This window comes from Phacochoerus africanus, chromosome 9, assembly GCF_016906955.1.
Source record: "Phacochoerus africanus isolate WHEZ1 chromosome 9, ROS_Pafr_v1, whole genome shotgun sequence".
NCBI classification, from domain to species: domain Eukaryota; kingdom Metazoa; phylum Chordata; class Mammalia; order Artiodactyla; family Suidae; genus Phacochoerus; species Phacochoerus africanus.
This window is the reverse complement of record NC_062552.1, coordinates 26,210,955-26,220,885: the sequence shown is the minus strand read 5'-3', so window position 1 is coordinate 26,220,885 and position 9,931 is coordinate 26,210,955. Positions and strand designations below refer to the sequence as shown.

Below are 9,931 nucleotides of genomic sequence, written 5' to 3'. Positions count from 1 at the left end.
AGTTCCCAGGCCAGGACTGGAATCTGAGCTGCAGCTGTGACTCAAATCACCATTGCAGCAACACCAGGCCCTTAACCCACAGCAGGAACTCCTACACTTCTTAACCATCATCTCATACAACCTATGGTATTGGACATGGAGTGCTATGCTAAATAAATAATATACTTACAGACCACTTTGGTGAAATGGAATCTCTCTCTCTTTGTTTTTTTAGGGCCATACCTGCAGCATATGGAAGTTCTCAGGCTATGGGTCGAATTAGAGCTACGGCTGCCAGCCCACACCACAGCCAGAGCAACGTGGTATCCGAGCTGCATCTGTGACCTACACCACGTTGTAGCTCACGGCAACACCGGATCCTTAACCCACTGAGCGAGGCCGGGGATCAAACCTGTGTCCTCACGGATACTAGTCAGATTCGTTTCCTCTGAGCCATGACAGGAACTCCTAGAGTACTTTTTTCTTTCTCTCTTAGCCCAGTTTCCACGTACCTAAACTGCTGTCAGTGATTCTGCAGGTAAACCATTCTTCCGTGATGAGTAGTCTACCCAGTGCCTAATGACACGAAGCTCCTCTCTCTTGATTGGTTATCTCTCTGAGGAGTTTCCAATCCTGAGGAAGCCAGAAAGATGTCTCTGCTCTTAATGAATATTTTTGTCTGTGTTGTGTGTGGGCAAGCCCCATTCGGAAGAGGCTGATGATTTATACAACCTCATTTTCTTTTTCCCCCTCCAGAATGGGTTCTAGCTGGGTTCCCTGGGCGGTGGCTTTGTTAATGACGGTAATCAGGCTGGACTCCTCCATGACTCAAGGCAGAGATCCTCCAGGTAAGAACACAGTGCTTTTTTTCAGGTATATTTGCAAGAACTGGCATGGGGGATGGATGCCTTTCCCGAACCAGTCTGGACTGGAAGTGACGTCTGGCTCCAAAGAGCGTGTTCTTCCCTTTGACAAAAAAGTATTCCTTCCTTCCTTACCACACGCAAGGGACTGATGGGGAAAGGGACTTCCTGTCCCAAAGCCACAGATTCAAGGAGTGGGGAGGCAGGAAGAAGGGAAATCCATCACTTGCTTAGGGTCCTTATTGTATCCGTGTCAGTCTGAGAAGAGCTGCTGTTCTTCAGCCAGGAGTTTGATGATTTCGACGGTTTCAGTATTTATCCAATTGGGGTATATGTGGATCCAAGAACTTGTAAACAAAGTTTGCTTCATTTGCCATTTTTAAGCTTCTTATCATACGGTCAGATTGTACCCAGCGATTTGGAGAAATGAGAGAAGTTGTATATATTATCCCCATCCTCAGGTTCCCAGGTATGTGTATTTACTGCTGTTGTTTTTCTAGATGAAGAATTAAGCTATGCAAACAGGAAGCGATGTTATGTTATGAAAACATATCAGAAGGAGACAGGATATAACGTGCTAAAAACAGAACCCCTTTGAATTCAAGGTCTCATTAGACATAAAAGAGGAACAAACCTATGGGTAGGAAGATCACTGTTCTTATTGAACAGAAACCTCTCTGAGCTTATAAATGTTTATTCAACAACACACACAAAATCAGTAAGACATAAAATCTGACACAGCTCTTCGAAAAAAAAATTTTTTTTTTTTCTGATTTAGACTGTAAGAGGACAGAGAGAATTGGAGGTCAGAGCTGCACGTGAAGTCAGCTGTTATTAGAGGTTAGTGTGGCTGGTCCAGGAGGGCTGCCATTCTTCCACTCAGCTCAGTAGGTCCTCTGAACTTAGAAAAGAAAGCCAAACTACCACTCACCATCAGTAACAACTATCCTGTAAGTCTCAAGTTAAATGCCAGGGAGATCCTTCCTGATCAATCTGCATTATCAATCCATTTGAATTTCCATGTATATTTTGTTCTCAAGTGCACAGAATGGAGTTAATCCTTCCCAGTGAGGTCATGGCATCTGTGATCAGAACAAAGACTTCCGGAGTTCCCATCGTGGCGCAGTGGTTAACAAATCCGACTAGGAACCATGAGGTTGCGGGTTTGATCCCTGGACCGGCTCAGTGGGTTAAGGATCCAGTGTTGCCAAGAGCTGTGGTGTGGGTTGCAGACGTGGCTCGGATCCTGCGTTGCTGTGGCTGTGGTGTAGGCCGGTGGCTACAGCTTCAATCCGACCCCTAGCCTGGGAGCTTCCATATGCCGGGAGCGGCCCAAGAAATGGCAAAAAGAAAAAAAAAAAAAAAAGAACAAAGACATTCTTCTCTGCCCTCATCTCCATTCTCCCTCCCTCTCTTCCAAAGATATCTATTCTAACGTGTCTGGCATGTCTTGAAGTATGCGGGTGGCTTTTAAAAAGATATAGCATTGTTCTCCTGTGTATCTTTTAAATTTTTAATCAATGCCACCACTCATTGAATCACATTCTGCTTCTCTTCTTACTTAACACTATGCTTTTGAGCTCTTTCTCGGTGTTGCTCATGAACTCAAACTCATCTTGACCGATGGGGAAGCAAGTCTGGGAGGGGAAGTGTCTGTTTCTATGTAAAACTCCTGGATAAAGAACTAGAACTCAGGTCGGCTGAGACCTAACCCTTTAGGCTGAGACCAAGCCATTTACTGGTTTCTTTCTTAAATTTGGCAGCGCCTCTGATCTAAGACTCCCATCACTATTGTAGTCTGTTTGGGCTGCTATGACAAATGCCACAGACTGGGTGGCGTCCAAACAACAGAAATTTATTTCTCATGGTCCTGGAGGCTGGAAGTTCACGATCAAGGCTCCAGCAAGGTGAAGCCTCCTCTTGGTTCAGAGTTGGTGCCTTCTGTGTCCTCACATGGTGGAAGGGACTGGGGATCTCTCTGGAGCCTCTTTTATAAGGGCACTGATCTCACTTATCAGGGCTCCAGTCCTGACCCAAGAACCTCCCCAAATACCACCGACTGATACTGTCACCTATGAGGGTTGGGATTTCAACATATGAATTGGGGGGGGGGGCACAAACATCCAGACCACAATACACTAAATCCTACTGTGTCTTACCCATGCAGACTGATTAAATAACTTTGGAAGATTAAATTGTTTTGGAGAACTTGAACTGACTAGAAATGAGGGGCGTTGTGTGATAGTTAATGCAGAGCTCAAACTAATCACTACCAATAATAATAAGGTACATTTTTATACAGTCATTTTCTTTGAATAGTAAGGCACTTTGACAGTAGAAAATCATAATGGAGAGGGATTTGGATTTTTTAAATTCCTTTTCATTGGAAGCGGTTAATAGAAACGCCTCCAAAGAGGAGTTCCCGCTGTGGCCAATCAGGATTGATCGTATTTCTGGAGAGCGGGATGCAGCTTTGATCACAGGCCCGTACAGTGGGTTAAGGATCCGGCATTGCCACATCTGCGGTATAAGTCACAGTGGTGGCTTGGATCTGATCCCTGGTCCAGGAACTCCATGTGCCGAGGAGAGGCAAGGAAAAAAAAAAAAAGAGAGAGAGAGAGAGAGAGAAAGAAAGAAAAGCCTCTAAAGAAAGTTTAAGTTAAGCTTGTATTTCCCATCACCTTGTTATTGCAAACATTAGAACTGTACTTCTAGTGCTGCTGATGATAAAAGGCATCTTTGGGCCATGAATTAAAGCTATTTTACCCAACGTCAATGGAAGTAATGAGGTCATTACCTTACTAGAGCCACCAGAGGGATGAGGTCTCTGAGTAATTGTGCAAAGGTCCAGAAGAAAATTCTTGAGAAAACCCATAGTGAGTGGAAAGTGGAGGGGAATTTATTTCACGCCTGTGATGAACCTACCCCGCATGTCTTTGTCCCACCTCCAGCCTCTTCTCATTTTACTTCAGAAAGAATAGATAGAATGATCCTACTACTGAAAAGAATGTTCTTGAACTATTCCGTATAGGGATGGATATTTTTGACCTGGGCTCCTGAGAGCTTGGCTTGGAGAAACAGCACAGTATCTGGTAAAACACAGTCTACTAATACTTGTCGAATTAGTGAATATTTGTTGAATGAATGTTGATGTCTCTTGGCTCATGTTGGCTTGCTTCTTCAGATTCCATGTCTCCCGTTTGGCTGGTAGGATGGCCCTCAGGCTTCTTTCAAATGTGGATGTCTCTTTGCTAAGCCCCATGTGAACCAGGATGGGGCTCGGGGGAGAAGAGGTTACTTTGGCCAATTTACTGAGGTCAGAGGCCTCCTTTCAAATCCATGTGGTCTGGGATAATAAACCCGCTCTGGTTTCCTAAGGGTGGGGGCTGGTCCATAGACTTTTTTTTTTTCTCTCCCCAGAAGATTTTGTGATTCAGGCAAAGGCTGACTGTTACTTCACCAATGGGACACAAAGGGTGCAATTTGTGGTCAGATTCATCTTTAACTTGGAGGAGTTCGTACGTTTTGACAGCGACCTGGGGAAGTTTGTGGCCTTGACAGAGTTGGGGCAGCCTGATGCTGAGCTGTGGAACAGTCGACCAGATATCCTGGAGAGCAGCAGAGCATCTGTGGATTTGCTCTGCAGACGTAACTACTGGCTGGGTGCGCCCCTCACCGTGGAGAGAAAAGGTGAGGTCTGGTGGGGTTCAGGAATTGCCCTCACCTGACCCTGACTGTGGATCATCTTCCTTGAGCCAGGTGGTTTCCTGCTGCAGGATACTGGGTTGGGAGCAGGGGGGTTTGGGTGTGTGTTTTGTCCCCAGCTGTGGCTCACTCCCTATCCTCACGGGTCGGGTCCCTGTGGACTTGGTCCCAGACCCCCAGTTCTCAGGGACTTATGGACCAGCGTGTTCTCAAATACTAGGGGACAATTGTGGGATGTCTGAAAAAGCCTAAAGCCTCCTTGTGGTGGTGGGGGGGGGGCGCTCCCACATCCAGTGTCTGAGTCTTCCCCAAATTTCCAGTTTCTGCTCGGGTCATCTGGGAAAGAGATTAGGGGCAGAGAGCGTCCCTAAAGAAAGCCCCGAGCTGGCTTTGTGGTTTCCTTCACGGTGTCTCATTTTTCTCTCCCCTCCTAGTGCAACCGGAGGTGACAGTGCATCCGGAGAGGACCCCATCCCTGCAGCTCCGCAACCTGCTGCTTTGCTCTGTGACAGGGTTCTACCCAGGGGCCATCGAGATCAGGTGGTTCCGGAACGGGCAGGAGCAGAGAGAGGGGGTCCTGGCCACTGGCCTCGTCAGGAATGGAGACTGGACCTTTCAGACAGTGGTGATGCTGGAAATGACTCCTGAGCTTGGGGACGTCTACACCTGCCTTGTTGATCATCCCAGCCTGCTGAGCCCCGTTTCTGTGGAGTGGAGTGAGAATCAGCTTCTTGTACTTTCGGGGTCCATCTGACTCAAGATGGGTCCTGAGCTACCTCCATGCTCATCCTGGTCAGAACCCTAGTTCGTCCGTCCTTCCCTGATCTGAGGGAACCATAGAAATTGGGGTCGTGGGAGGAAACATGCAGAGATCTGTCTTTGTATCTTCCAGACACTAAGGAGGTCTAATTGTCTTGTCCCTTACTTCCAACTTTGGGAACTAGTGTTCCCTATGCTTTGGTCTTGGCATTGAGGGGGTATGCTAATTGGCTATCAGAATAATTAACAGAGGAGTTCCTGTGATGGTGCAGCAGAAATGAATCCAACCCGAATCCATGAAGATGCAAGTTCCATCCCTGGCCTCGCTCAGTGGGTTGGGGATCCGGTGTTGCCGTGAGCTGTGGTGTAGGTTGCAGATGTGGCTCAGATCCTGCGTTGCTGTGGCTGTAGTGTAGGCCGGCAGCTGTAGCTCTGATTTGACCCTTAGCCTGGGAACCTCCGTATGCCTCAGGTGCAGTGCTTAAAAGAAAAAAAAAAAAAAAAGAATAATTAACAGAAACTTCATGGCTACAAACCTTGGCTTCCAAGATGTATTCCTTCTCCAGATAGCACTGGGTTTGTGTCCAACACAGGCTCTGGGATTTTAAGAACTTACACCAAGGGTGGGGAGCTTTTTGCTAACTTTGACTTGTTTCTCATAGGAGCTCAGTCTGACTGTTCTTGGACAAAGGTGCTGATTGGAGTTGCAGCCTTCCTGGGGGGGCTAACCTTCCTCCTGGCAGGGATCAGCATCCACGTCAGGGCCCGCAAAGGTAATGAGCTCTGAGGGGTCCCTGCCCTGCGCCCCCCAGCTTCTCCCACTTTCTACTTTTCCTGGCGTCAGAGATACGAGCCGGGAAGGGCTGACTGCGCTGCCCACGGACCACAGGGATGGTCTTTTCTGAAGCCAGAAACCTTCCAGGGGGCCACTGGAGATGGAGTTCTGGTCCCGCAGGCCATCCCCTGCTGCTCAGGACAATCACGTTTGGTCCTAATCGGGGTGTACTAGTTTTTCCTTTTTTTTTTCTTTTTAAATTCCAGGACGTGTGGAGACTCAGCTGTCCGGTGATGAGGTAGTGTCTCCTTCCTTATCTTTGGGGGGCCAGGTTGTTCACCCCTCCTTTGGCGGAGGGAGGGCCATGGGGGTAAGCTGTCAGGGTGGCTCTGGCTGGGTGCGGGGTCTGCTGAGTCCCTGCGCTGGGAGGGTGGGGCCTCACGGGACCTTATCGCTGTCCCTGCAAATCTCAAGAACCATTCTTCCCTCGCAGCCACACTAAGGTCCTAGGTGAAGCGTCTCCCCCTGGAGCCTGAAGTGGAACTGAGTGGCCTGGGCCCTGGACAAAGTCAAGGACGTTCAGGAGGTTGATGTTCTGGATGATTCCTTTCCACGAGCCCTTGGAGGCGTCCTGAACTGATTCTAGTTTTGTGTTCTGTGATCATTCATCTCTTACCCTTCTGCCTTTCTTCCTCCTACTTGTCTTTATTAGTCCCTGTTTCTAAGAACAGGGTCCCTAAATCCCCCTAAGACCCAGCTCCTCCCAGTCCCAACCCCTTTACTTTTCTCTGGTGCAGCCCTTACCCAGAAATCACTATTTTCATCTTCTCTCTTGCAACGGCAGCCCCACAGTCCTAAGAAGATGCATATTCAGTCACTGTTCCCTTTTCATTGTTTTTTTAGGTCTTTTTCCTTCAAAATAAAACTGTGATACATATAATCCCATCAAATGTATAATTCAATACATTATTTAAGGCAGAACCCTGTAATTGACACTCAGTTCAAGAAAGAAAACTTTTTTTGGAGTTCCTTGGTGGCTTAGCCAGTTCAGGATCCTGCATTGTCACTGCTGTGGCCCTGGTTACTGCTGCGGTGTGGATTGGATCCCTGGCAGGGAACTTCTGTGTGCCGTGGGTGCAGCCCCAAAAAAATGAAAGGAAAAGAAATAGAACTTTTCAATCTACTGCAAAGACTTCCTGTGCTGCAGACCAATCAAAACCTCCGCTCTCCTCTCAAAATCAGTCATATGCTGTTATACCGATCACTTTTGTTGGTATTTCTTTATTGTCTATTCCCTCAAGTATGAATTATTTGACCCTAAATCTTTTTTTTTGTCTTTTTTTGTTGTTGCTATTTCTTGGGCTGCTCCCGAGGCATATGGAGGCTCCCAGCCCAGGGGTTGAATCGGAGCTGTAGCCACCAGCCTACGCCAGAGCCACAGCAACATGGGATCCGAGCCGCGTCTGCAACCTACACCACAGCTCACGGCAATGCCGGATCGTTAACCCACTGAGCAAGGGCAGGGACCGAACCCGCAACCTCATGGTTCCTAGTCGGATTCGTTAACCACTGCGCCACGACGGGAACTCCTTGACCCTAAATCTTAGTTGTCTTTTACGTTTATTTTACTTTACAGCTTTCTCCTCCCTAATTTTTTGTTCCTTATGATTAATATGTTGACATTCCTGAGACATTTAAAATGTACAGTTCTCCACAGTCTGGATTTTGCTGACTGATTTTGTTGACAGATGTCTGGTGCAATTTGCTGGTGCAATTTAAAAAAAAAATAAATTTTGTTGGAGTATAGGTGACTTACCATGTTGTGTTAATTTCAGGTGTACAGCAAAGTGAATCAACCATACATACACATATATATCCATTTTTTTCAGATTCTATCCCCATATAGGCTGTCACAGGGTATTGAATATTTTCCTCTCAGCTATATCGTAGGTCCTTGTTACTGATTGACTTTTGTATACAGTAGTGTATATCTGCCTATTCCAGCTTCCCAATCCATCTCTCCTCTCAATGTTTCTGCTTTGGTAACCATAAATTTAGTTTCAAAATCTCTGAGTCTGGAGTTCCCGTTGTGGCTTAGTGGTTAACAAATCCGACTAGGAACCGTGAGGTTTCGGGTTCGATCCCTGGCCTCGCTCAGTGGGTTAAGGATCCGGTGTTGCCGTGAGCTGTGGTGCAGGTCGCAGATACGGCGCTAGGATTCTGTGTTGCTGTGGCTGTGGTGTAGGCCGGCGGCTACAGCTCCGATTAGACCCCTAGCCTGCGAACCTCCATATGCTGTGGGTGCAGCCCTAGAAAAGACAAAAAAAAAACCCCAAAAAACAAACTTTGAGTCTGTTTCTGTTTTGTGAATTAGTTCCTTTGTATCACTTTTTACTAGATTCCACACATTAGTGATCTCATATAATATTTGTCTTTCTCTGACTTCATTTAGTATGATAAATGTTGGTGCAAATGGCTTATTTTTTTTTTTATTTTTTGATTTTTGGGGCCATACCCATGGCATATGGAAGTTCGCAGGCGAGGGGTCTAATCAGTCCTCTGTTGATGGACATTAGGTTGCTTCCATGTCTTAGCTATTGTAATCAGTGCTGCAGGGAACATTGGGGTGCACGAATCCTTTCAAATTATGGTTTTCTCTGGGTATATGCCCAGGAATGGGATTTCTGCATCATTTAGTGGTTCTATATTTAGTTTTTTAATGAACTTCCATAATGTTCTCCATAGTGGTTGCACCGTGCTGGTGCAATGTAACATGTCCCTTTGTCCTCTGCATGTCCTGCAAATTGGCACCTGGATAGAGAGGAGTTCTATCATTCCTTCTTCAATCCATGCTTCATTCCTTCTATAAAGAGATACTTCCCAGAGTTCACTTCATGGCTCAGTGGTTAATGAACCCGCCTAGGATCCATGCGGATGTGGGTTTGATCCCTGGCCTTGCTCAGTGGGTTAAGGATCTAGGGTTGCCATGAGCTGTGGGGTAGGTCGAAGACACAGCTCAGATCCCTAGGTGCTGTGGCTGTGGTGTAGGCCAGAGGCTGTAGCTCCAAAGTGACTCCTAGCCTGGGAACTTACATAAGCCATGGGAGTGGCCCTAGAAAGCAAAAAATGAATGAATACATAAATAAATATAAAAAAATTAAAAAAGAGATACTTCCTTTCATTGACTAGTGGGTTGCCCAGTGGTACTGCAAGGAAATGATTAACATTGAATTATTGCCCTGTATTCTCTAGTTTCAAAATTAATGTGTTTTCCCATTATCCAAAGATGAGCAATTAGGTTTTACTTTTTATTTGTTGTATATAATATACTCCGGGATTTATTTATTTATTTATTTAGCCTTTTTAGGGCCGCACCCCGGGCATATGGAAGTTCCCAGGCTAGGGGTCGAAATGGAGCCCCTGGCTTATGCCATAGCCACAGCAATGCCAAATCTGAGCTGTATCTGCAACCTACACCATGGCTCAGCAATGCTGGATTCTTAACCCACTTAGCCAGGCCAGGGATAGAACCCGCATCCTCATGGGTGCCAGTTAGGTTCCTTAATCGATGAACTAAACTCAAGGATTTAAATGGTGACCTCTCAGGTTTGGGCTTCAGGGTGCTTGGGAGGGGAGGGTGAGAAGGGAGAGGCAGTCACAGGTCTTCTGTGGGTGGAGATTTGGGGGCAGGAAGATCTCCTCTATAGCAACAAAGGAGGGATGAGCTGAAAGGACACGAGATCATGTCAAAGTGGGGGACATCGTTACAATGCTAGGTTAACCATTAAATACAATTCCAGCTGGATAAAGTTCGGAAATTTAACAATCTGAAACTTCAGCCTACTTTTAC

General features: G+C 46.5%; 1 protein-coding gene across 3 annotated transcripts; it reads left to right on the top strand.

Annotated features, from left to right (window-relative positions):
* Positions 1-628: 628 nt before the first annotated feature.
* LOC125135679 (HLA class II histocompatibility antigen, DO beta chain-like) lies at positions 629-7,031 on the top strand. 3 transcript variants are annotated; one of them, XM_047796026.1, is made up of 6 exons: positions 635-827; positions 4,266-4,532; positions 4,982-5,263; positions 5,969-6,079; positions 6,348-6,379; positions 6,575-7,031. In XM_047796026.1, exons 1-6 carry the CDS (start codon positions 698-700, stop codon positions 6,581-6,583), a joined length of 831 nt encoding a protein of 276 aa, XP_047651982.1. In that variant the 5' UTR covers positions 635-697; the 3' UTR covers positions 6,584-7,031. The 3 variants fall into 3 exon arrangements, with proteins under 3 accessions (XP_047651983.1, XP_047651982.1, XP_047651980.1); XM_047796024.1 differs by having other exon boundaries at positions 637-827; positions 4,263-4,532; XM_047796027.1 differs by lacking the exons at positions 6,348-6,379; positions 6,575-7,031 and having other exon boundaries at positions 629-827; positions 4,263-4,532; positions 4,982-5,339.
* The last annotated feature ends 2,900 nt before the right edge of the window (positions 7,032-9,931 follow it).

Excerpts from the sequence above, each read along its gene's own strand:
- LOC125135679 (XM_047796024.1), top strand. The coding sequence starts at position 698 with ATGATTTATACAACCTCATTTTCTTTTTCCCCCTCCAGAATGGGTTCT. Across the intron at positions 4,533-4,981 it reads CCTCACCGTGGAGAGAAAAG|TGCAACCGGAGGTGACAGTG; the intron begins GTGAGGTCTGGT and ends CTCCCCTCCTAG. Across the intron at positions 5,264-5,968 it reads CCCCGTTTCTGTGGAGTGGA|GAGCTCAGTCTGACTGTTCT; the intron begins GTGAGAATCAGC and ends TGTTTCTCATAG.